At 41.5% G+C, this 27,230-nt stretch overlaps 1 protein-coding gene across 1 annotated transcript; it reads right to left on the reverse strand.

Moving 5' to 3' along the window:
- LOC139227095 (myosin-4-like) lies at window positions 1–27,230 on the reverse strand. Its single transcript, XM_070858167.1, has 38 exons — window positions 27,027–27,230; window positions 26,768–26,911; window positions 26,524–26,680; window positions 26,328–26,355; window positions 25,592–25,706; window positions 25,388–25,480; window positions 25,180–25,243; window positions 24,984–25,082; window positions 24,755–24,858; window positions 24,536–24,674; window positions 20,959–21,077; window positions 20,722–20,871; window positions 20,459–20,629; window positions 19,923–20,229; window positions 17,198–17,265; window positions 16,191–16,278; window positions 15,980–16,097; window positions 15,601–15,724; window positions 15,362–15,498; window positions 15,013–15,268; window positions 14,681–14,923; window positions 11,029–11,205; window positions 10,775–10,920; window positions 10,273–10,363; window positions 9,803–10,192; window positions 9,075–9,201; window positions 8,760–8,878; window positions 8,114–8,310; window positions 6,902–7,085; window positions 6,629–6,794; window positions 6,385–6,509; window positions 5,910–6,218; window positions 5,336–5,539; window positions 5,119–5,244; window positions 3,673–3,843; window positions 1,506–1,610; window positions 1,314–1,409; window positions 1–147 (listed from the first exon to the last, which is right to left on the reverse strand). Exons 1-38 carry the CDS (start codon window positions 27,228–27,230, stop codon window positions 1–3), a joined length of 5,808 nt encoding a protein of 1,935 aa, XP_070714268.1.

Below are 27,230 nucleotides of genomic sequence, written 5' to 3' on the forward strand. Positions count from 1 at the left end.
TCAATCCTTTACCTTGCTGGTAATAACGCGGTTTTTAGCCCTCATTTTATTGACCTGTGATTCAGCAATATCTGCACGCTCCTCAGCTTCCTCCAGCTCGTGCTGTGTCTTCCTGAATTTGGACACGTGAACATTGGCCTGCTCCTCCTGGACAGATAATTAAACACAATACTGTTTATGTTTGACTCGAAATCCAAACTGACAAAACTACAGCTTCGTAACGATATGCTTTGCTCAAATAATGGGCCGGATTTTGCTGTGGAAATATCAACGCTCACCATTATTAAAGTGTAAATCAGACAGCAACGTCCGGTGACCACACTTGAGCAGTTAAACACAGAAATCCGGAAGATGCTGTCCAGGTTGCCCTGCCCTTCCAGAAGCTATGCAAGATGGTATCTTGCTGAGAAACTCGGCATTGAAATGCATGGAACAGTGTGACATTGTTGTACTTGCGTGATAGATGCCCACTAAACTCGCCAGAAAACATTAGGGCTTGTCCATTCCAATGTAAGTAAATGTTTCATGGCATGATGAATCTTATTTACTGCCTCTCTGACACTGAAAATTAATTTTTACAAATGTGGAGTCTCATTCCTTCAGATTTTAATTATTGTTGGAGATTGTAATAATAATAATTGTTTTCTTTTACTTTCAGTCTATTTTATCTCTCTTGTTTAATCACATCTTTCTTTCCCTCTCTTTATTTTGCATTCTGTACCTGATTTGACATTGAATTAAATATTTGAACTGACGTTTCCTGATTCAGACTCTGCGCTACTCATTAAGAATTCTTTAATCTGATTGGTTAAGGAGCTATACAGTTGTTTGTCCTGTTCACACAGGTCCCAGATCTCCTGTAGAGGGTGCGATGTTTTTTGGCTCTCTAATTTACAGTAAGTTCCAGTTGTAAACCCCGTAGAAAGTCTGTAGGCAAGTGTAAGTTTAATGAACAGCTGACAACATTTGTTTGCTACTGAGAGCAAAATCCAGCCCAATGTTTTTCGTATGATAGCAAAAGCATGTGCTGTTTTAGGGTCAAGAGGCGTAGGTTTCGAATGGCTTAGCTAATGTATTCGATATTTCTGACCCATCAGGTTATACATTTCTGTTTGGTTCAAAATGCATGTTTTGCACCCATGTTCCTAAAGAAATGGGTATAAAGCCAAAAGCAAATCTGATATAACTACATCATTTTACAAATCATTCAATGAAAATCTCATAAGTCAAGATGAGTAACTTAAAAATCCCTTTAAATTAAGATTTATCAAGTCATTTAAACTGACTGCATTTGATATGAGTTATTCACTTACAGCATCCTCGACATTCCTCTTGTAGGATTTTACTTTTAGTTGCAATTTGTCCACCAAATCCTGCAGTCTCACCACATTTTTATGGTCTTCCACTGACTGAATGTGAAAATAAAAAAGAATGAAAAGTCTCTTTGTTAAACAAGAACTCAAAATAAAATTTACTAATAAGACCTCTAAGTAGTTAGTCCTTACCTGGAATGTCATTTCTTTGACCCTTCTTTCATACTTCCGTGCACTTTTAATTGCCTCTGCTGCACGTTTCTGTTCAGCATCGAGTTCATTCTCTAATTCACGCATCTATGAGAGCAAGAAATATTCCAAAATTGCAATTCTTATTGAATCATTCTAGTTGTGTAAATCATTGAATAATGCTTCGCAATGACACTATATTTAAATAATCTCATAGATTTAAGTTGCTCAGTTATACACAATTATAGCTGCACTTACTACAGATACCAACATCTGGCCAGTACCTGTAAAGTGCACTGCAGTTATACTGCCTGCTGCACCTTGCCCTGCGAGCAATGGCAATGGAGCTTTGTGCACATGTGCTTGGATGCATGTGTGTGGCTCCACTTCTGGGTAGCTAAATTTTAATGTTGCGAGGGACTGATCAACAATTGCTTCTCTCATAATATTAGGCAGAGTCAAAAGTAAGCTTACAAAGTTCACAAGATGTCCTGTGGACCACCTGGACACTTTTAAAATATGGTTGTGCATGGGCCTGGAGTTACATTACAACCTGTGTGAGATTCCTTATCACACGTAGTATTGCACCATTAGTTATGTGTAAATGGGAAATCAACTTCAGGCGAGGGGCTGATGTACGGTTAAATGCAGATATCCAAAGGTGGCTGTCAGGTTGCGTCGCTCCGCCATTAGCTTTGCGAAAGCAGCATTTCACCGACTGGCTCACCATTGACCTGCATTGAATGGCATGAAGTTGCTATATTTGCACAGTATTTATGAACTAAACCCAACATGATTAGGGCTAGTAATTAGTAGTGTAAGTACGCTTTTATCAACTTGGTAATTATTAATTTTTGCCAATCAACCTCTCTGCCACCAAAAAGTGTGGCGTCTCAATCCTTCAGGTTTTTAATTTTTGGGGGAGATTTTAAAAATTAAATTTTTAATTTTATTTTTACTTTAGCTTTCTGTCTCTTTTTCCTCTCTCTTAATCCAATCTTTCTTTCCCTCTCTTTTATTTTTCTTTCTGTACCGGATTAGGACATTGAATTCATTCCCTTTAATCCACCCTCCTCCTCCATCCTTCCTCTGTTTATTTCCCACCCTTCAATCTCATTGGTTATGGAGATACCCCGCAGGTTGTCCTGTTCACTCCGGTCCCAGATGCCCTGCTGTCCTCGCACTTTCAGCAACTTAGTGGGCAAAACAGTTTTTGAGCTGAAGGATGCAGGGGCAAGTCTAACTAATGGCAGGCGCTGTTAGATGAGCTGCTACAGCAGAATCTGGCCCAATATCTTCTTATTTTTAACTCCAGTTTTCAGAAAACAAGCTGCCATCCTAAGGGAAAACAGTCCGCTTTTACAATTCCAAATTATAATGCTTGATGTAATGAGGTGACACAAAGCAGTTGGATTATAGGGTGCGGGTGTAGTTTGGTTCTGGACGGATGAGCGACAAGGCCAAATTACTTTCCTACACTGTACCTACCTTATGTTTCATCTCCTGCTTTCTATTACTGGTCTAAATTCATATTACATAAAATATTCCTATAGAATAAATCATAAGCTGTGGATTAAGAGTACAATTTCCTCTGTGTGTCATGTTAAAGAAAAATGATTTACTAAATGATAACTAAAAACTAATGGCACTATATTAAAGATATTTTCTTTACCTTTACACACAGAGGAAGTATGCCCAAGGGTGCAGCTATACTGCCAATTTTGCACCAATATGAAGCGGTTTTGGGTATGAGTTGGCAATATGATTCAGTAGTGGCATATCTGATTTTTGAGTGAATTAAAGCCTAATGCTGTGGACTCCCTCCAGGCAGTCACTTCATATTGAATTCACATAAGGATCAGTTTAATTCGAGCCACGTTATAAAAGTGAACGGGGTGGGTGGGGGGTATATTTGAGCTCCTAGGTACTTTATAAACGTACTTTTCCATGATTTTATTACTATAAGAAACTGAACATTGCCAACCACACTCTAACATTCAATATTAGCAACCAATGGAGCATTTGGTTTGATTCTACACAGTGACTCCTTAAATATCTTAATGGCTCACTTGTAGGTGCTTGGGCAGTTGATTAATCTGCAGGTACTGATGTACTACAAATAGACTCTAAGCAATCTTCAGTTTAAAAAATAAATATTTGCACAACTCACCCTCGCCTCCAGTTTTTGAATTTGTTTCTTTCCTCCTTTCAATGCCAGTTGCTCAGCCTCATCCAGACGGAACTGCAGGTCCTTCACTGTCTGATCGAGGTTCTTCTTCATTCTCTCAAGGTGAGAACTGGTATCCTGTTCCTTCTTCAGCTCCTCAGCCATCATTGCAGCCTGATGTCATCATTAAAATACAATGGAAATTACATAGTTATGCTCAAATGCTATTAAGTAGAACATAGGAACAGGGGTAGGCCATTCAGCCCCCTCGAGTCTGTTCCGCCATTCAGTTAGATCATGGCTGATCTGTATCTCAACTCCTTCTGCCCACCTTGGCACCATAACCCTTAATACCCTTGACTACCAAAATCTATCAATCTCAATTCTGAAATTTTCAATTGACCCCCAGCATCAACAACTGTTTGGAGAAGAGAGTTTAGATTCCCACTACCCTTTGTGTGAAGAAGTGCTTCCTGATATCATTCCTGAGTGGCCTAGCTCTAATTTTAAGATTATGCCCCCTTGTTCTGGACTCCCCCACCAGAGGAAATAGTTTCTCTCTCTTTACCCTATCAATTCTTTTAAACACCTAGGGACCGAAATTGCCCCTCTCCTTAAGGCCTGTTACCAACGCAAATCGGCAGCCACACTGCGGAGTGGAGTGGACGCCGACTTTTCGTGGAATAGCCGCTGATTGCCCTCCCGAGGTTTTCCGGTGGTGCCCCGATCCCCACCCATACTGCTCCGCTGCTGCCGATCCGTGGTAAGTGGGTCATCACCGTGCGCACCGTTGATCTACCCCTCTGATGGCAACATTCCCCTCTGAAAATCTTTGGCCCACCCGGCAGTGCCAAAACCTGTTTTTTCCCACTGGTCCAGTGAGGCTGTGGCCTTCTGCAACAGCAGTGCGGCTTCCCTTAAAGGGGAGGATGCAATGTCACTGCCGCCATTTTTTTTTTGTCGGCCAACTGCCATGTCGGCCTGGCAATTAGGCCCCCGGGTTCGGCCGGGCCGCCAACAGGCAACCTGGCACCCCCCTCTTGGGTGCCAGGCCATTGGCCCAGCTGATACCCTCCCTGGTGGCCCAATGGGCCGAAGTTTTTAAATCGCGGAGGCTCTTCCTTTTAAGTGAAGGGAAGAGCCGTGGTGATGTCATCGCGGCTGTCACTCCACACCGCCCCCAACTTCTGCCCCTCAGGTGTTGCCACCACCGTGTACCTGCCCCTGAATTGTTGCCTCCGCCCCCGTTAAGAGTGGCTTCCGGATCCAAGGAAAAAAAACAACAAAGAGCGGAATGTCGCTCAAGCAGCGACGTGAACCGCAGCTGCGGTAAAAGCCATCCAAACGGGGTGGGAGCGCCCCGTTTCAGGCGGGGGTCAATTTCTATCCCCTAATGTATTGACACAAATGTACAACTTCTTTTGGTTCTCAAAATAGCCGTCATCTTACATCAGTGATTGCCTTCTTGGCTTTCTCGTCGGCATTCCTTGCCTCCTGAACGGCATCTTCTACCTCAGCCTGTATCTGGGAAATATCAGTCTCCAGCTTCTTTTTGATGTTGATAAGGCTAATGTTCTAAAAAGTGTAACAAAGATGTCATTGGTATTATTAGTTGAATAAAACATTTAAACACAGTGACTTAAGAATGACTTGTGTTTCAAGCTACCTGAGAATGAAGTAGCTGAACACGTTCATTGATATCGAAGACCTCTTGTTCAGCAATTTTGCGAGATCTGTCCGTCTGCTCCAGAGCTACTGTAATTTCTTCCAGTTCTGCCTGTAGCAGGTTGTTTTTCCGCTCCACTGAGCTTAGATAGTCCTTCAGGTCCCCTTGAACTCTCAAAGCTTCATCCAGTTGCAGCTGTGTTTCCTGAATTGTAAAATATTCAATTATATGATTAAATGCAGTTAAAACCTCTACAATGAACGTATGTTGAAATAAGAAACTACTTAAGCAAAATACTACGGATGCTGGAAATCTGTAATAAAAACAGAAAATGCTGCAAACACTCAGCAGGTCAGGCAGCATCTGTGGAGGGAGAAACAGAGTTAACTGTAATTAGTGACTTACCTTGCAGATTTTTGTTCTCTCGTTTGAGAGTTTCAAGACGATCCAAAGACTCTTCATGAGCATTCTTCATTGACCTGAAACGTTAACTCTGTTTCTCTCTCCGCAGATGCTGCCTGACCTGCTGAGTATTTCCAGTATTTTCTGTTTTTTATTACCTAATTTTACTTACCTTGAGTACTCCTTGTACGGTCCTAAGATTTTTCTGAGCTTCTGTGGCCTGGCGGTTTGCATGACCCAACTGAATCTCCATTTCGTTGAGATCTCCTTCCATTTTCTTTTTGAGCCTCAAGGCATCATTTCTGCTCCTGGTTTCAGCATCCAGAGCACTCTGCAATGAATCTATGATTCGTTGGTGGTTTCTCTTTAGTTGATCAATTTCTTCATCTTTCTCAGCAATCTTTCTGTCAACTTCTGACTTGATCTGATTCAATTCAAGCTGAATTCGAAGCATCTTTTCCTCTTCATGTTCAAGTGATGCCTTTGGCAGGTGGTTAAGATATAAGGAATATCGATCAAAATGCATCCAATATCAACTTAGTTACTGGATTATTGATTTATTATACTGAGTTAAACTTTGCAACTGTAATCATATTTGACCATCGGCCAAATTACTATGTTAGATGTAAAAAATATACAAAGTTTACCTCTGCTTCCTCTAAAGCACAGTGAATTTCATATTTTTCATGTTCAATTTGCTTTTTTGCTTTGTCTAGCTCATGAACTGTCTTTCCATATGCACCAATTTGTTCAGTAAGATCAGAAATCTCCTCTGTTCAGAGTTCATAAAAATCAGAATCAATAAGCAATCCTTCGAACTATATTCTTTAAAAAATCAAGCGTTTCATGTTAAATATCCCTACTTAAACAATACTGTCATTAGAGACTTACGTTGCAGGTTTTTGTTCTCTCGTTTGAGAGTTTCCAGATGATCCAAAGACTCCTCATAAGCATTCTTCATCTTGAACAGCTCAGTGCTGAGAGACCGAGATTCCTTCTGTGCTCCCTCCAGCTCAGACTGACATTCCTCATATTTTTGTTTCCATTCTGCCAGAACCTATAATGAAAATGGAAAACAAGTTTTATTTTGACTACTCCTGCAAGCCTATTTAATTTACCATTTGATCCTGTGGAAGTTATCTTTCAAAATTAAATTCTGTGTACCTTGTCAAAGCTTCTCTGTTTCTTATCAAGTGCGGCTGCAGCAGCATTTGCTCTCTCCACGTCGATCATTAGATCTTCCACCTCTCCTTGCAACCGCAGCTTTGTCTTTTCCAGCGAAGCACATTTTGAGTTTACTGCCTCAATGTGCTCCTCTGCATCCTGCAGTCGCTGCGCAAGTTTTTTCCTAAATAAAAGTAGTCAAATTATTGTCCTGCCAGGACATAAAATAATGGGACTAAGAAAATAAAAACTTTTATTCATTCATGGGATGTGAGCGTCGATGGCAAAGCCAGCATTTATTGCCCATCCCTAATTGCCCTTGAGAAGGTAGTGGTGAGCCGCCACCTTGAACCGCTGCAGTCCGTGTGGTGAAGGTACTCCCACAGTGCTGTTAGAGAGGGAGTTCCAAGATTTTGACCCAGCGACGATGAAGGAACAGCCGATATATTTCCAAGTCAGGATGGTGTGTGACTTGGAGGGGAACGTGGAGGTGGTGGTGTTCCCATGTGCCGACTGTCCTTGTCCTTCTAGGTTGGTAGAGGTCGTGGGTTTGTGAGATGCTATTGAAGAAGCCTTGGCGAGTTGCTGCAATGCAACTTGTAGATGGTGCATACTACAGCCACGGTGCACTGGTGGTGGAGGGAGTGAATGTTTAAAGTGTATGGGGTGCCGATCAAGCAGGCTGCTTTGTCCTGGATGGGATTGAGCTTCTTGAGTGTTGATGAGCTGCACCCATCCAGGCAAGTGGAGCATATTCCATCACACTCCTCTCTTGAGCCTTGTACATGTTGGAAAGGCTTTGGGGGGGGGGGGGGGGGGGAGGTCAGGAGATGAGGCACTCACCACAGAATACCCAGCCTCTGACCTGCTCTTGTTGCCACAGTATTTATGTGGCTGGTCCAGTTAAGTTTCTGATCAATTGTGACCCCCAGGATGTTGATGGTGGGGATTCAGCAATGGTAATGCCGTTAAATGTCAAGGGGGGGTGGTTAGAATCTTGCTTGTTGGAGATGGTCATTGCCTGGCACTTGTGTGGCGTGAATGTTACTTGCCACTTCTCAGCCCAAGCCTGAAGGTCATCCAGGTCTTGCTGCATGTGGGCATGGACTGCTTCATTATCTAAGGAGTTTCGAATGGCACTGAACACTGCAGTAATCATATACGGTCAAAGGTTTCAAAATGAGAAAACATATATACATATTTAATATTTACTTGGCCTCCTCCAATTCCTCGGTGCGCTGGATTGCGTCAGTTTCATACTTTGTTCTCCACTGTGCAACTTCGCTGTTGGCCTTGGACATGCCACGCTGGAGCTCAGACTTTGCCTCCTGTTCCTCTTCATATTGCTCGCGGAGCAGATCACAGTCATGGCGGGAAGCTTGCAGAGCATGTGCCAAGGCATTCTTAGCCTTTCGATAGATGACACAGAAAGAAGAAATCACAAGTGCTGCCAAATGCAATACTTGAGAATGAAACTGAAAATGCTTAACATGACAGAAGTGACAGCTTTACAAGCCAATGCAGGATAACAAAAAATAATATCGATGCGTTATTTTATACATGAGTGATATCCGTATTGCCACAAAAGAGTGGCTATGAAAAGTTTCATTTTGACTGTACTGGCATTCTCTATTGAGTTGACTATGGGCCCAGGTAATTAGCACATTGGAATATGAAGGTGTCTGCAGTTCTTACATTACTCATATGTTCATTATTGTTCTTGTAAACTAGAAAAAAATGTTTTGTAAAAACAAAACGTTATTAGATTGATAATACACAGCCTTGTGTTCTTTTGAAATCTGATTTTTTTATGTGCAGTCTGCTAGAGAAATGTTGAATCTTAAACCCACAATATTACCTTCATTTCTTCTTCATATTGCCTCTTTAATTCTTCTATTTGATGCAGAAATCCCTGTTTACACCTGGTGAGTTGGGATACCATATTCTCCTTTTCTTCCATCTGTCTGGAAAGTTCACCTTCAGGGAAATAAAATGAATTCTTTATCTTTTTATTACAGGCAGTAAAAGACTATTCTCCAAGTGGTTGTTAGTAAGCAATATGAAACCTAAATGTTGCGCATGGTTAATATTATTTTAAAGACAAATCGGAAAAATTGACGAATAATACTCACTTTGCTTAATCCACACTATTCATGTTACAGCAATAACTCACCGTTTTCTGTATGTAACCGGGAAGACCGAGTAGTCAGGTCATTAATGGAACGCAAATACTCATTATTCTTTGCCTTCAATTCATTTAATTGATCTTCCTGGCTACGGCATGTTTTTTCAAGGTTGGCCTATTTTGGAAATTAAAAAAATACGTCATTTATTTTGAAACATTACATTGAGAAATGTATTCAAAACTATCTGAGGCAACAACTGTCATCGTCAGGTGGTTCCAAACTATTCCTTTGGTGTGGTTTTATCTTCACTGAGACTTCAATCATGTGACTGCCGTTCATTTTATTCGGCACATCTATCTCCCGTGGGTAATCATGGGGCTGGAGCAGGGTTGTGATGGTTAAGTGTCAAGCTAGAGCTGTGTTTTAGCTATTAAGCCTCTCTCAGGCCAGTGGGCTGGTACTCTGTGTGTGGAACTGGTCTATATAGGTGTGCACTAAGGTTCATTTGAGCCAATTGCTCAGGAAAGCTGATGTCGTTTAGTATGTCCCCGCAAATAGCCAGCTTGGGGAGAGACCAGGTTATCAGGGTCATAAAAAACAGCAGGAAAAGACTGATTACTTTCTTCTTTTTTTATAGAATGTTGGCACACATTTCGTCTTATGTGTGACAGTCGCATAGTAAATGCCAAATTTTTATATACATGAATATTTGTGAATTGATCAGATCAGATTTTCGGTATAATAAACCAATCCTCTATCATTTATTTGGACTTACTTTTGACTTTGACACAGATTCCATGTTGCTAGCAAGGTCATCGATTTCCATCTTCAGTTCATTCTTTTCCTTCTCAAGTTTCTGTTTCACACGTTGCAGGTTATCAATTTGTTCCCCAAGTTCTGCAACGCTATCAGCCTGCTTCTTACGAAGAGCAGCAGCTGTGGCTTCATGCTGCAGGGTTGATTCTTCCAGATCGCGGCGCATTTTCTGAAATTCTGCTTCACGTTTCTTGTTCATTTCAATCTGTGCTGCAGACGCACCTCCAGCTTCTTCGAGTCGCTCACTGATCTCCTCCAGTTCACGGGCATAGTCGGATCTCTGCTTCTCCACCTTCGCGCGAGCTGCACGCTCAGATTCAATCTCCTCCTCGAGTTCTTCAGTGCGGGCCTAGAAATGTGAACACGTTAACTGGCATTCTGAGAATCGTATCCAGTGAAAAGAGCTATTTATTCACACTTTCAGTTTACCTGGAGCTCTTTTATTTTTTTATATAACTGTATGCTTAGGTTTTGTTCATCTTCGACTTTGCTTTGAAGCTGGCTGATTTCAAAATCCTTCCTGTTTGGGAACATTAAAATTAAAAATAAGCAGTAAGACTGGTTAGAGAAATAGGCATTATAAAGCTACATTTATTACATTCAAATCTTCTCCATTGAAAATATGTACCTACATTTGGAAAAAAACTATAGAATCATAGATCCCGGTGTCAGTGTGTGTTACACAAGATTTTGGTTTGTATATAGGACATTGCACTACAGTGTTATCAAGGCAATTTTGGACAGATACATTACAATATTCTGATGCCTGATCATACTAATTGCGCATTATGACTAACCTGGTCCGCCAAATTAACTTTCACTTGATTACTATTTCACATTTGAACAAAGTTGTGTATGGACTTCACCATCCTAATATACAAGGAACTACAACTCTTCCAAATACAGACGTGAGAGTGTAAATGTTTCTCACTTCTTAAGCCTTTCTTCCATTTGTTGTTTGTCATTTTCCAAATCCATTATGGAATCTTGAGCCAGTTTCAGATCACCTTCAAGTTTCCTCTTGACCCGTTCAAGTTCCAAGCGAAGTTTTTTCTCTTGTTCCACAGACCCTTCAAGCTATGAAAGACAGCAGTCAAAATATATCAGAAACACAATATTATGGGATCGGTGTAAAATTTCAGAGAAAATACAGATTTTTTTTTTACTTATTTTATGGATATTTACATCATCGACTTGCTGTTCCAGCTTAGCCTTTGTTTTGGTCAGAGTGTTGACTTTTTCTTCCTCAGCCTGGAGATCATCTAGGACCTGCTGGTGGGCCTCCTGCAAGACTTTCTTCTCTTTTGTGAGCTTGACAATGGATTCATCAAGGGTCGCCATTTCCTCTGTGAGATTCTTAACCTGTGTGCAGTGACAATATATCAGAAACACATCCCACAGTTTGTGCAGCCATCAAATGTGTAAAACATCTTACTGCAGGGGTACACATTTATACAGACTTCATCCATTGTGGCTGCCTTGTTCAGAAATTCTGCCTTAAGGTGAATTGCTTTGGTGAATTGGAGTGCAGATCAAATGTGTAACAACAATTTAGACATTGTACACTAAATTCTGCTGCTTCATGCATCACAGGCCTGCGCAAGAAGCTCTTATAATAAAAGTTGGCAGTAGAATGGTGTGCAAGGCTTGGTGAATGATTTTGAGAGACATATGTCAGTTTTTCCTTCATAGAAATACATTTTTTTTTACCTGAAAATGCTATCATTTATTGTTTTTTTTCCCTTTATTTTTTGATATTCATATTTCTGCATGTATTAGCAGTGTTATTTTGTAATTTAATTTTAACCCTCTGAAATTAATTTTCCCTACCTTACACCTTGGTTTATTTTTCTGCTGAACAGTCATGGGACACAAGGAATTGAGTGTAATATCTCCAAGTTTGCAGATGACACTAAACTGGGTGGCAGTGTGAGCTGTGAGGAGGACGCTAAGAGGCTGCAGGGTGACTTGGACAGGTTAGGTGAGTGGGCAAATGCATGGCAGATGCAGTATAATGTGGATAATTGTGAGGTTATCCACTTTGCGGGCAAAAACACGAAGGCAGAATATTATCTGACTGGTGGCAGATTAGGAAAAGAGGAGGTGCAACAAGACTTGGGTGTCATGGTACATCAGTCATTGAAAGTTGGCATGCAGGTACAGCAGGCGGTGAAGAAGGCGAATGGTATGTTGGCCTTCATAGCTAGGGGTTTTGGGTATAGGAGCAGGGAGGTCTTACTGCAGTTGTACAGGGCCTTGGTGAGGCCTCACCTGGAATATTGTGCTCAGTTTTGGTCTCCTAATCTGAGGAAGGACATTCTTGCTATTGAAGGAGTGCAGCGAAGGTTCGCCAGACTGATTCCCGGGATGGCTGGACTGACATATGAGGAGAGGCTGGATCGACTGGGCCTTTATTCACTGGAGTTTAGAAGGATGAGAGGGGATCTCACAGAAACATATAAAATTCTGACTGGACTGGACAAGTTAGATGCAGGAAGAATGCTCCCGATGTTGGGGAAGTCCAGAACCATGGGATACAGTCTAAGGATAAGGGGTAAGCCATTTAGGACTGAGATGAGGAGAAACTTCTTCACTCAGAGAGTTGTTAACTTGTGGAATTCCCTACCGCAGAGAGCTGTTGATGCCAATTCATTGGATATATCCAAGAGGGAGTTAGATATGGCTCTTACAGCTAAAGGGATCAAGGGATATGGAGAGAAAGCAAGAAAGGGGTACTGAGGTGAATGATCAGCCATGATCTTATTGAATGGTGGTGCAGGCTTGAAGAGCGAATGGACTACTCCTGCACCTATTTTCTATGTTTCTATGTTTTTATTCCCATGAAGCCGGAAGAGTTGATCATAGGTAGCAATAGTTTCATGCTCATGAAATCTAATTTCATTGGAATCTGTCTATAATTGCCATTATGCAATCCAGGGGATATATTGTTAAAGCACGTTGAAATAGGGACAGTCCTCAAGAAAGCTGCAGCTAACTGAGGCAATCTGCTGCAAGAAACTTACAGCTATGTTCATCAGTCTGCACAGTACAGCCAGCAGCAGTTCCAGTCATAACTTTACATTAACTTTTATGCTACTGGTACTTTGCAATTCCCCACAGGTGCAACATCAGTCAGTTTGCTGCCCACCACTGCATCAAGAAAATTAGTGACCCCCTAATGCATCATGCAGCCAACTACATCAGCTCCTTCCACCCCCAGAGCCGCAACAGAAATATTGGAGGGAAATAGGCATTTACTACACACTTAGCTTACCAAGAGTATGGGGAATGATTGATTTCACTTGCATAGTCTATAAAGCTCCATTCACAACCACAAGAAATTCTGCTGTCTCCACATCCAGATGGTTTGTGATATTCAACAGTGAATCACACGCGCCAATGTGTAATTCCCTGGCAGTTGGCGCAGTGGGGGTAATTTTAACCTCAAGGAGTGCGTGGGTTTGGGTATGGGTCGGGGGTGAAGACCGGGAAAAATGCGAGCGGGTCAAGAAGCCGGCTCCAACCCGACTTCCTCGTTTAACTGGAGCCTGTTAGTCCGCTTGCACACAAACCCCTCAGGACAGACTGGTTACCTATTAACATATGCTAATCGCTCAATTGGAGCAATATTTCAACTGACTTTCAAATTTAATGGTGCATCCATGGGTTTCCCGGGCTTCCTGAAACTCGCCACTGAAAGCAAGGCGAAAAAACAGCGCCAACTGAGGGGGCTGACTCGTAACTCATGGAAATACTGCACCAAATAATCAGTACTCGCAGCTGCTTGCCTACCTACTACTGGGAAAGGGTTGGTTCACAGTCTGTTTGCTGAGCATTTACTTTCTACACGTTGGAGGTTTCTTGAATCAGATCAGGTGGCACTTTGGCTGCCTTAGATGGCACCTCAGACAAGGAGCAATATGACCAACACCATCAGCAGCACCAGAGGCATCCTGCTTTTGCACACATCCTGTAGTTGGACATCAGAGAGGGGAGCATACGAGGAGTGCAGCTCGCAGGAGGCACTACCCGTGACACGGTGGATGGGCAGAGGCTGAATTTCCTTGAAATGTTGGAACACCAGTATGTCAGGAGGCTCAGGTTGTTGGGTCAGGTGTTGGCAGACCAATGGCTCATGTCCCCATTAAGAAGCCTACTTACTGAGCCAGAGAAACAATACAGTGAAGCACACATCAAAATGAAGACCATAATGGAGAAGGTAGGGTCTCCCTGGATGAGTCAGGGGTGCCTGACAATATACCCTCAGTCAGCGAAGCGCTAAGGGAGGCGTTGCACATCTCTTTTAGGGCGCTAAGTTGACTGAGCAAATGAAAATCCTGAGTTAAACAGCTGGCTGGGGGGGGGGGGGGGGTGGTGGAGTCTGAAATAAAGCCTACCAAAAACATTTTCAACAAATAACTGGCCACCACAACATAAATTGCAAAAAAGAAAAATCAATCGCACTTACCTCAGGTCGATATTTCTTACCTCACTGTGGCTGCTACAGCTTGGAACGTCAGTTTCCATAGAGGTTCCCGCCAGGGTACTCTACGAAACGCTACAGGTCAGGCCTGATCCAAATATCGAGCCAGTGTCGCAACCAGGGGCGTTACACACTGGCTCGCCACTTTCGGGCAGTAATGCTCTGCACCCTCTTGAAACCAGCACCGGCTGACCAGGCAGGGCGCCGGAGGCTGGCCGCCCACCCAAAAGTGTTTACCGGCGCTATTGCCACCCCCCTCCCTAACAGGGGCGGCAAAAGACTGAAAATCCAGCCCAAAGTGTTCATGAAATATGCTAATGCTTAACTATAGCAAACAAAAATGATCGTGCGTACTTTGTTTTCGGTGGAATGCATCTCTTTTTCCACTTTGGCCAATGTGAGCTCCAAGTCGTCAATGTCTTTCTTCAAAGTTGTGCACTCATCTTCAAGTTTCCTTTTCTTGGCTGTCACCTCCGCATTCATTTCCTCTTCATCCTCCAGTCGTTCATTCATCTCTTTAACCTTAGCTTCAGCCTGAATTTTGTTTTTTATTAGCTGGTCACACCTTTCCTCAGCATCTGCCAAACTTTCTATTTCCTTAAAAATATAAAATATATACTTTCAGTGCAACTAATTTTTGATTACCACAGAGGTAATTTAACTTTGTAAAATGTTAATTTACATACCGCTTGCACTTGCATCTGTAGGTCATTCTTTTCCTGCAGGAGGCCAACCATTTTCTCTTCTAATTCCTTTCTTCTTCCTTCAGATTTTGAATATGCTTCTTTAAGCTTCTCAAACTCCTCTTTCATGTTTTGCATGTCCTTTTCAGCCTGTGCGCTTTTCAGAAGAGGTTTGATCTTGAAATACAGTTTCATCCAAGGCCAATGCTTGACATTCATAAAGGAACGGATGTTGTACTGGAGAGTGAAGATAGCTTCCCTGTGGAAAGCAATTAATAAGGAATTTGTCTTAACAAAGTTTATTCATTATTTAAGTTAAGGCTATCACGGGTTGTGAACAGTTCTCTTGTACCTTCTTTGCATCATCCTCTGAAATTCTACTCGCATTAAGTAACCACGGCATATAGCTTGTGTGCGGGTAATAAGTGAAGCCAACCTCATGTCTCTCATCTCTTCAAGAGTACCCAAGATACCAGCTTTAAAGAATACCTGAAAGTGCAGAAAATATCTTCAGGAGTTACATTTATTTTTTTTTATTATACAGCTATTTATGAAGTTTAGTTATTTTACTAATCTAAATTAGGACTTTACCTTAGTGTGCCCAAATTTGTATTGGCTGTGATCAACATCAATGGAGCTTAGGAGTTTCTCCGAAGCCTTCTTGCTGTCAATAAACTGACCCTCTGGAATAGCACTTGCATTCAGTACTCTGTACCTGTTTATTTTAAAATAAATATAGTCATATTCCTACATTTACAAGTGTAGCCTTTTTCACATTTAATATATGTCCAACAGATCTTTGGGTGCAAAATATTATAACTTGCAAATTAAGTTACTGGTGAATTGTGAACAACTTCCTTCGAAGCAGAATAACCTGGGTGTGCCACTGTTTCTATTACACCTTCTGTTTAAGTAATGCATAATATTTTATGGTGTTAGATATGGAATGTTATAAACTCCAACTAGTTACCTTTGCTTAAAGTCTGCATAGAGGATTCGGCTTGGGTATCCTTTTCTACAAATTCTGATCCCCTCAAGCACCCCGTTACACCTTAGCTGGTGGATGACTAGGTGATTGTCCATCGCACCTGTGTTGCGGTAAGAATGCAATTATGTTTTTGTAATGCTTCTTTTTTCACAAATAAGGAGAATGAAGAATAAAATTGCTTGCTGGAAATTACCTGGAGTTTTTGTTTCATTTGGAATAATGCAACGCACAAAGTGGGGGTGAGTGCTTCTCAAATTAGACATCAGCTTGTTCAGATTTTCCTATATCAAACAAGGAGTTTAATAATCAATAACAGTTATTTTCATGACTGAGCCTCACATATAACCGTAAGCAGCCAACTACTGTCAATGTCTCTGAAGTTGGGGTCTCCGTGATGATGTATTCTCACATTATGCCACCATAATCCATTTGAAAGGCCCCACAACAGCTGGGTTTCCACATGCGTGAAATCCAGAGCTTGCGATCTGTCAAGGTACGCCTTGACAGATCATTCGAACTGCATGGAAACTCAGTATTGCTGGTGTAGAGTTGGGCTATTTGCCCAACAACTGCTCAGCAATTGCTTACAAAACTCTTATGGCTGGTAACAGCAGGCTTAGGGCCTGCTTTCATCAGTGTAAGGGTAAATGTAAGACTTAAATAAAACATTTAAAATTCTACAATGTTGCACATTCACTTTAAATTAGTTTATGAAAATATAATGTGTTTAAAATTATTTATCAAAATTTAATTTTTATTGAGGTTGGTATAATGAAGGAACAAAACTGTAATTCAGTATATTTATAATCATTAGAATTGTGTAAATTGGATCATTATTTGGGTATTCCATTGCATCTCATAACGGGATTGCTTTCGTAAATGATTGCAATTGAATCCTCCTTCGTAATTGGAGGACTGGGCCCACATGATCCCAGGTACGCTTCCGAATCGCCTTCGTCTCTGGGATTCGTGGACCTTTATGCTGACATCCACCTGGAGGAACGAGATCGCTACTCCTTGCAGCCTGGACGCCTAGTGGTAGGTTCGGATTTGTTTCGAGGGCTGGAGGTGTACACTGGAGGTACGCCTCCAACCGCAGTTTATACCCCATTGTTTTATTATCATGCTGCAGGTATGGACTTATATAGGAAGATCGGAGTTAACAGTGCAGCGCGAAGAAAGTTTTCAAAAAGAACTTACCCGAAAGAGAGCAGACACTGTTTGGAAAGAAGAACCCTTCTTCTTGGCACCTTTCTTTACTCCACCTTCTACAAAGTATATATTTTATTGTCATAATCAATTCATATTATACAGTTGCAAGATAAATTAACGTAATATAGTAAAGAATGCAGAACTTAAAAAGCTCTTCTAAGTTAGAAATTCTATTAATAAAGTAATTGATACTGAAATGATTTTTATCGCCCATTTCCTGTTGCCGTGAGAAGGTAGTGGAGTGCCACTTTTTTGAGCTGCTGCAGTCCTCACTGTGTTGGCGTTCCATTGATGGTATTTTCCATAGCAGAACTACGTGGCATTAATTATCTCAGCACCTAATAGAGAGATTAGTGAACCAGTTTGATTTTGACAACATTGTGGTGCAAGCCTACAAATGACCAGATTTGCTACCCATGGCAGAATGGTGGGGGGGACACAGGGGGTAGTGGAGGGGGGGGGGGGAGGGCGTGGGAGTAGTAGGGGGGGTGGGGGTAGTGGGGGACGGGGGTTTGGGGAGGGCGGGTGTAGTGGGTTTTGGGGGTGGGGGGAATTAAACTCACAACTTCTAGGTTACTGTTTAGGACCATGGTAACGACAACAACGTAATATGTATATAGCACTTTTAACATGGTAAAATATCCCAAGGCGCTTCACAGGAGTGTTATAAAACAAAATTTGACACCGAGTCACATAAGGAGATATATGGGCAGATTGGTCAAAGATGTAGGTTTTAAGGAACGTCTTATAGGAAAAAAGAGGGGTAGAGCGGCAGAGAAGTTTAGAGAGGGAATTCCAGATCTTAGGGCCAGACAGATGCCACTGTCACCAATAGTGGAGCGATAGAAATTGAGGATGTTCAAGAGTCCAGAATTAGATGAACACAGATATCTCGAAGGGTTGTAGAGTTGGAAGAAATTACAGAGATAGGGAGCGGCAAAGCCATGAAAGGATTTGAAAACAAGGATGAGAATATTTAAAATCAAGGCATGGCTTAACCAGGAGCCAATGTAGGTCAGCAAGCACAGGGGTGTTGGGACAGGACTTGGTGTGAGTTAGGATATGGGTAGCAGAGTTTTGGATAACCTCAAAAAGGGTCAAATATGACACCAAGGTTGCTAACATTCTGGTTCAGCCTCAGACAGTTGTCAGCGGGAGGGATGGAGTCTGTGGCTAGGGAACAGAGTTTGTGGTGGGGACTGAAGACAATGGCTAGGGAAAATTTCTGCTCATCCAGTACTGGATGTTTGATAAGCAGTCTGACAATTTAGATACAGTGGATGGGTCGAGAGAAGTGGTGGTGAGGAAGGGCTGGGCATCATCAGCGTGCACACAGAAACTGATGCTGTGTTTTTGGATGATATCACCAAGGAGAAACATGTAGATGAGAAATAGGAGGGGGCCAAGGATAGATCCTTGGGGGACACCAGAGGTAACCGTCTAGGAGCAGGAAGAGAAACCATTGCAGGTGATTCTCTGGCTATGATTAGATAAATAAGAATGGAACCAGGCGAGTGCAGTCCCACCCAGCTGGATGATGGTGGAGAGGAGTTGGAGAAGGGTGGTGTGGTCAACCATGTCAAAGACTCCAGACAGGTCAAAAATGTGAAGGGATAGTTTACCTTTGTCACAGTCACATAGGATGTGGAATTTGTGACTTTGCTAAGAGCCATTTTGGTACTGTGGCAGGGGTAGTAGCATGATTGGAGGGATTCAAACATGGAGCTCCAGGAAAGATGGGCACGGATTTGGGAAGCAACAATATGTGCAAGGACTTTGGAGCGGAAAAGGAGGCTCGGGATGGGGCAGTAGTTTGCAAGGCCGGAAGAGAGGGGCGATGACAACAGATTTGAAGGCAAGGAGAACAATACCTGAAGAGAGAGAACGGTTAACAATATCAGCTAACATAAGAGCCAGGAAGGGAAGTTTGGTGGTCAGCAGTTTTGTGGGAATAGGGTTGAGGGAGCAGGAAGTGGGTCTCATGGACAAGATGAGCTCAGAGAGGGAGATTGGAGAAAAATTAGTGAAAGATGCGAGTTCAGGGCTAGGGCACGGGAGAACTTTAGAGGAAGTTTGGCCCCGTGGGCTAGGGAAAGCGAGTGAAGTCTCAGAAGCAACTGATAGGATTGTCTCAATCTTGGTGGCAAAGAAGTCCATGAGCTGCTTACACTTGTTATTGGAAGTGAGGGTGGAGGGGGCAGGGGAGAGGTGTTTAAGAAGACCGTTTTCAGTAGAGAAAAGAACCCAGGGGTTATCTTGGCATTCCAGGATGATCCTGGAATTGTGAGCAGTTTTGGCAAATGAGAGCAGGACCCGATAGTGATTTGTGGGATCCAGTCAGATCTGGCGGTGAATGGCTAAACCAGTTGCTCTTCATATCGTTTCAAGTCTGCGTCCCTTGGATTTAAGGTACCAGGGGGAATGGCTAGAGTGAGAATACCACTGAACTGCTGTACCATTGTTGTTGTCATTTTTACCTAGATTTATAAATAACTTTAGAAATGCTTCCAAACTCTTGGGTGGATCACTGCCTTGTAACTCACTCTATGTTTTAATTATTGTTATGCCCTTCAAAAGGCAATGTTTATTGGCAATATACAATTGATCTACCTTGCATTTGTTTTAATGTTGATGAACTATTCAGCAAAGGTTGATATTTCTGTCCTGTCAAACATTATTTCACAATTTTATTGTATAATGCAAAATATGTTACCTGCAGATGATCCATAACTAGCATACAGGTGTGAAAGAACCTTCATTGAAGATTTCTGGTATAATCCAATTACTGTCTCATTCAAAGGATCCTTATTCTTGTCCAGCCAAGAATTAGTATTATAGTCCACAATGCCAGCATAATGGATTAAGGAGAAGTGAGCTTCAGTCTTTCCTTTGGTAATCCTGGGCTTCTGGAAATTTACTGATTTTCCAAGATGCTGATCATATAATTTGTTCTTGAATGTCAGATCTGAAGCCTTGGGGAACATGCATTCCTCCTCAAGGATTGAGAAGATGCCCATAGGCTTTGAATTTATTTAAAAAAAGAAACAAAGTACATTAATTATCTCTATTCATACAGTAAGAAATCCATATTAGAACTTTACATGAAAGTATATCCACTTGACCAAGTACCAGTTGGCACCTAGCATCCATGAAACCAAACCTTGCAAAGTGAACCAAATGGGGAGAAGGAATGAGTTGAACGTTGGTAAAGAAAATGCTGAGAAAAAAAACTACAAAATATCTTCTCACCTTTTCAATAAGTTCAATGCAAGCAGCCAGATCCATACCAAAGTCAATGAAATCCCATTGAATCCCTTCCTTTGTATATTCCTCTTGTTCTAAAACGAACATGTGATGGTTAAAAAACTGTTGCAGTTTTTCATTCGTGAAGTTGATACAAAGTTGTTCCAGGCTGTTGTACTGGGGAATGACACAATGTGTTGGTATAATAGTCTTTTAGATTTCACATTTCATTAATATTATTATTGTCAGACTATTACTGAGATTTTCACCTCAAAAATTTCAAAGCCTGCAATATCCAAAACACCAATGAAATGGTCTCTCGAAAGTTTTGTATCCAATTGCTGATTAATTCGTTGCACCATCCACAAGAATAACTTCTCATACACTGACTTTGTCAGTGCACCCACCGCAAAATTTACCTAAAAAAAGGAAAATTAATGTTTCAGTTTCTGTGAGGCCTATTGCTCAAATTGTGCAAACTTTCTCTCTCCCAGCAAATGCATTACCTGTTGTACAGTCTGACCTTTGGTAACAAACTCATTGCCGACCTTTACTCTTGGAAAGCATAATGCTTTGAGCAGATCTGCTGAGTTTAGCCCCAGAAGGTAAGCAACTTTGTCAGCAACTGCAAAAGAATAGAAACTGGCTGTTAATACCAATCTTGACATGTTTCTGTTTATCCCTAATTGTAACCATTCAGCAATCATTCTCCATATGATCTCCATTTATGCATTGAAAGTTGCATTCTTTATCTGTTACCGACATGCCTCCATTGGTGTCAGCCATGGTTTAATGATGGCACTCTTGCCTCTGAATTAGAAGGTTGTGGGTTCAAGTCCCATTCCAGAGATTTGAGCGCAAAATCTAGGCTGACACTCCAGTGCAGTACTGGGGGAGTGCTGCACTATCGGAGGTGCCAAGTTTCAGATAGGATGTTAAATCAAGGCCCCGCCTGCCCTCTCAGCTGGATGTAAAATATCCCATGGCTCTATTTCGAAGAAAAGCAGAGGAGTTCTCCCCAATGCTCTGGTCACTATTTATCCGTCAATCATAATCACCAAAACATATGATGTGGTCATTATTATATTGCTGTTTGAGAGACCTTGCTGTACTTCATTGGCTGTAAAGTGCTTTGGGACATCCAGAGGTCATAAAAAGCACTATATAAATGCATGTCTTTCTTTTTTCCATTGCTTTTATGTTTTATTTATTGTTACTTTGGGTCTTGGATAACATCTAGTAGGGGAGCTCAATGGCACAATAGGCGAAGATATTCTTTTCACTTTTGGGTTCAAATCCAGCCCAAACTAACCAGATGTTGTTATGTTATTATACAAATTGAGACCAGCACCTGTTTACAATGATTCAGAGCTGCAATTGGCAAGTTGTATGCTCTGCTCCATACTGCCTGCAGTCAGCATTTTGTCCATACACGTTTAGAGCACTGCTCAGCTATGTCAAAATACCAGTTAAGTTTTTAATGTTAATAATGAGATGCTTGGACAATGAATATGGGAAAGCTAACAATAAACATTGATTAAGACCAGTTGATATTATGCTGTAGCTGGTATGAAACAAAACTGGTGTAGGACTATCTCCTCCAGGTGATCTCATGCTTAATGCACAATACAATATGCCATTGCTTAATTGATTTCAAATTCAAATTATACTATAGTTTTTGGATGGACATTGAAACAACAATTTTCTTTGGTATAACTAGGCTAAATATCTCTGCTGTACGGTGACTATTGGGTGGGTTTGGAGCATAAGGGTAATTAATTGTTAAATGTGGGATTCCTGACCTGATCCCACCTCCAACCCGCCCACTTCCAGTTTTAATGGGGGCGGGGGACGGGTGATCAACCCACACCCAGAGGTGGAACATCAATTTAAATATAATGAGGCTGGAAGCCTTTTTTTTAAACTTCCATTTTGTTTTTAACTGCATGTGCATGGGTTTCACACAATTCGTGAAACCCGGCAATTATAGGAAGACGGGGACTACTGGATCCAGGAGTTAAATGCCTTTATACCTACCTTCTGGATCCAGGATCCCTGCCTAACCCACCCCTTTGTGATCGGAGACCCCCCCCCCACTATCATCCAGCCCCGATCTTCTCTCCTCCCCCCTCACGATAATGCTCAGGCCAGCCACGATCCTCAGGTGGCCAGCCCCGATCTTCCCCCCCCTCCGTCACTACTATAATCCAGCCCCGATCCTCTCTCCTCCCACCGCACCCCCGAATTTCTGCCCAATCCCCCCGCCGCAACCCAATCCAGTTAACCGTCCAGCCCAACCCCCGATCCTCTACACAACCGCTTGATCCATCCAGCCGGCCAGCCTCTCAATCTGGCCTGTTGTGGGCGGGAAACTGCACCCTAGCATTCAAATCGGGCCTTGCTGTTATCGTTGGCAAGGCCTGTGGGAAACCCAGACTCTCTAGTTTCCTGACCTTCACGGAGCCCCCTACAGTCTCGTAGTTTCTAACAGGTATGAAGCCACAGTGCAAAACTCCCCCCAGTTAGGCACCCAATTAATTAGCTTATCCTAATAGGCTATAAGAATGGCTGGTATTAGAGCTGGCAAAATTACATTAATGACAGGGTGTGATCTTCTGAGTTGGTGTATAGCACATTATTAGCACATCTAAAGTTTTACTCTGCAGCTGACCATTATGTATCTGACTTCACAATGCTTGATCCTGACATTATATAATTAAAGTGGATAAATTGTTCCACTCACCAAAATATCCCGCACAAAATTCACCCCTTGTTAAGAAAGCCAGCAATATAATTTCTATGCAATGTTTCACTCATTGTTTATCATGTTGCATCTAAAGTAATCATTGCATATTTGCGAGCATTCAGTCTTTAGAAATATATGAACAATAATGGACAAGTAAAGACCCTCTGGTCTATCGAGCATGTCCCATAAAATTGTGATAGTTTGTGGATCACAATATACACACTCCACCCCACTCAAAACCATGTGATCCCCTGGACGAGGCAAAAAAAAGCAGATAACGAACCCAGGTCAATTAAATTCCTCTCCGATGATCGAAACTAGTCCAGGAGATCACTCTGCCCTGAATTTGTGGCAGTACCTCCCTTCTGGAGGAGGTGATCTCCACCCCTGCCAGAAATGGGTCCAGCTCTCACTTAAAGGAATTCAGCGAGTTCGCGTCCACCACACGAGACGGCAGCCTGTTCCAGAGGTCCACTATTCTCTAGGACAAGAACCACCTCCTGACATCTAAACTAGATCTAGCCTTATACAACTTAAAGTTGTGACCCCTGGTCCTCCCTAACGTATTTAATTGAAACAAACTGTCAACTGGTACACAATCTATTCCCTTCATTATTCTATTCCATTCAGGGTCAGTTGTAGCTCAGTGGGTAGCACACTCGCCTTTGAGTCGGAAGGTTGTGGGTTCAAGACTTGAGCACAAAAAGTCTAAGTTGACACTCCAGTGCGGCACTGTTGTGAGATGCTGTCTTTTGGATGAGATGTTAAACCTCTCAGGTGGATGTAAAAGATCCCATGGCACTATTTTGAGTTATCCCTGGTGTCCTGGCCAATATTTATCCCTCAATCAACATAACAAAAAAACAGATTATCTGATCATTATCACATTGCTATTTCTGAGAGCTTGCTCGTGCACACTGCTGTGTTTCCTACATTACAACATTGACTACACTCCAAAAGTGCTTTATTGGCTGTAAAGCACTTTGAGATGTCCAATAGTTGTGAAAGGCGCTAAATAAATGCAAGTCTTTTTTTCTTTCATTATCTTATAAATCTCAATCAGATCACCACTAAGTCTACACTTCTCTAAACTGCAGAGTCACAACTCTTTTAGCCTATCGTATTCTAGTCTAGTGGCCCTCCCCTTTCCAAAGCCTCAATATCACCCACCAGGTGAGGAGACCAAAACAGGACACAGTATTCCAAGTGTGGCCTGACTAAGCTCTTGTTCAAGGACAAAATGGCATGCTGGTGTTTATTTTTGTCATCAATTTTAACTAATTTAAGAACAAAGCACTTTTCACGTAAAATATATCAAGTGTTTTGAATGAATATACCTTCTGTGCAATCAGGCTCAGCCTGTTCTTCCCTTTGCTTCTGCTTGAACTTCATGTTGCTATGGTGCATTGTTGCACCAGTAATTTTGTAGATACCATTTTTCTCATCATTGGTGAAACCCAAGATATCAATAGCTTGCTATAAATTCAAGGAGATAATATTATAAACAGTTTCTTAAACTCAACTGCTATCATATTAATGATGTATATCATACTTACATCAGTAGCCAGTAATTCATCTTGATCATCAATACTCGGAACAGTAATCTCACCCTGACTAATATAAGGATAATCATAGGGATTGGTGGTGATCAGAAGCATTTCTAAAGCAAAGACAAAGTAGATGATAGGGGATGTTTTAAAAGGAATAACACAATGGAAAGAAATACAGATATGCAAAATGCATACATTGGTTCCAAAAAGTATAAAGGATTAACAGGCTCCTTACCAATAAGTTCTGGCCTTTTGTTGGATGTAATCTGGTAGAAAATGTGATAGCTTCTTTCAGATGGTTGTTGATATGTCACTCTGGATTTTTCCAACAAGTCTGGATGGGTATTACAAATTCAGACCAGTTAAGTCTCTGTCACTTGTCTGCCATTATATTCATTTATTTTTAAATTAATCAGATTTGAAACACTTACATGTTTCAATGTCTGCTGAAGCCAATTTTCCTGTGGCTCCAAAGTGGATTCTGATAAATTTGCCCTTCAGAATAAAACAAAGTGAATTCAGCATTGTAATACTTTTTTATTTCATATGGAGATGGTTGAATGCCATCAGTTTTTTCACAAAAATAGCTTTTATTTGTTTTTGTATTGTCTTTATATATGTATTTCCATTTCAACTTACAAAGCGAGATGAGTTGTCATTCCTTATTGTCTTGGCATTACCAAAGGCTTCCAGCAAAGGGTTAGCCTGGATGATTTGATCTTCCAGGGTTCCCTAAAAGGTACAGTTTGTTTGCAGTTAGCAGCTAGACAATGACTAAACTACATTGACACAAACACAATGAAATACATTTTTATATTAAAATATGATTATCTTTGAACATACTTTCGCCTTTACCATTTCATCTTTCTTCTTGCCCATGTCACCAGCAGCCGCAATTATTGCAAAGTACTGTATGACACGTTTGGTATTCACAGTCTTTCCAGCACCAGATTCTCCGCTGAAAAGCAGAAAAATGTTCATACATCCCATGCCGTTCCTTACAGTGAGTTAGAGGACAGGCTATTTTATATCAACAACATCCATTTATATAGTGCCTTTAACATAGTAAAATATCCCAAGGCACTTCACAAGAGCATTATCACAAAAAATTTACACCGAGTCACATAAGGAGATATTAGAACAGGTGATCTAGCAATGAAAATTAGGGATGCGCAAAGGACCAACCAGAATTGGAGGAGTGCAGAGATCTGAGGTTTGTAGGGCTGGAGGAGGTTACAGAGATGGGGAGAGGCGAGGCCATGGAGGGATTTGATAACAAGGATGAGAATTTTAAAATTGTGGCATTGCCGGACCAGGAGGCAATGTGTATCAGTGAGGGCAGGGGATGGATGAACGGGACTTGGTCTGAGTTAGGACACGGGCAGCAGAGTTTTGGATGAGTTCAAGTTTACTGTAAGGCTTTATCAACAAAGTGTAGTCGAAAGTGTTACAGGAACTAAGTGTGACACAGGAGTGTTTGCTATTTGCAAGACTTTAAATGTAGTATTAATTATATATCTATACATAGATATATAGCTCATGAGAGAGATTCATAGACTTGTGTAAATCATTTACTTACGTGATCAGGACAGATTGGCTTTCACGATCTGTAAGATAAAATACCAAAAGGGGGAGTATTGTTAGAAATTCTATTCCACTCGATTTTAAACTAACGTTAAGCTGTAAATGGTGCACCTTTCTTGTAATTATTAAATAAAATATATAAAAATAGATATACAGAAACTTAGCAAATATGTAATATTTTAACAAGTTACCTGTTAACATGGCCTGATAAGCGTTGTCGGAGATGGAGAAGATGTGGGGAGGAGCCTCTTGTCGTTTCTTCCCTTTGTAGCCATTCACAACCTCGGAACTGTACACTGGTAACCACTTGTAGGGGTTTACAGTGATGCAGAACAGCCCAGAGTAGGTCTTAAAAAAACAAGAGGAATCGATTCATGTTGACACTTTGTGACTGAAAACTAGATTTTCAAAAATGAATATTAAAGATTTACTTACGTAGATCATCCAGGCTGCATAACGCTCTTTGAGGTTAAACAGCACTGCTGGTTCGCTCAGGTGGGTCATCATGGCCATGTCCTCAATTTTATCGAATTTTGGCGGATTCATAGGGAAGACATCAACGGGTTTCAAGACGACTGTCTGAAATAAGATAATATAGTAAGAATAACTATAATGTGGTTTTATAAGGTGAGACGCCGAATTTGGAAATGGGATAAACAGTTCTATCTATTAACAATTGCTTGGGTTCACCAACCTTTCCATCTGCTTTTTCCACTTCGACCTTGGTGCTATCTTGGCTCTTGATTTTGCCTTTTGCAAACTCCAACCTGGCGTCAACCACATAACAAGCTGTTTTCGCATCGAAGGGCCTGTTCTGCGCTTCAATTCGCTCTTTCTCAGATTTGCGGAGATATGGAGCAGCCGCTCCGAAAATTTTCTTGTCTTCGTCAAAACTCAT

The sequence above is a fragment of the Pristiophorus japonicus genome, chromosome 16 (assembly GCF_044704955.1).
Source record: "Pristiophorus japonicus isolate sPriJap1 chromosome 16, sPriJap1.hap1, whole genome shotgun sequence".
NCBI lineage: Eukaryota > Metazoa > Chordata > Chondrichthyes > Pristiophoridae > Pristiophorus > Pristiophorus japonicus.

Coding starts and splice junctions, on each gene's coding strand:
- LOC139227095 (XM_070858167.1), bottom strand. CDS start 27,230: ATGAGTTTTGACGAAGACAAGAAAATTTTCGGAGCGGCTGCTCCATAT. Junction 16,098..16,190: donor AAATGAAACAAAAACTCCAG/GTAATTTCCAGC, acceptor ACCGCAACACAG/GTGCGATGGACAATCACCTA. Junction 10,921..11,028: donor TGGAACAGCAAGTCGATGAT/GTAAATATCCAT, acceptor TGTCTTTCATAG/CTTGAAGGGTCTGTGGAACA.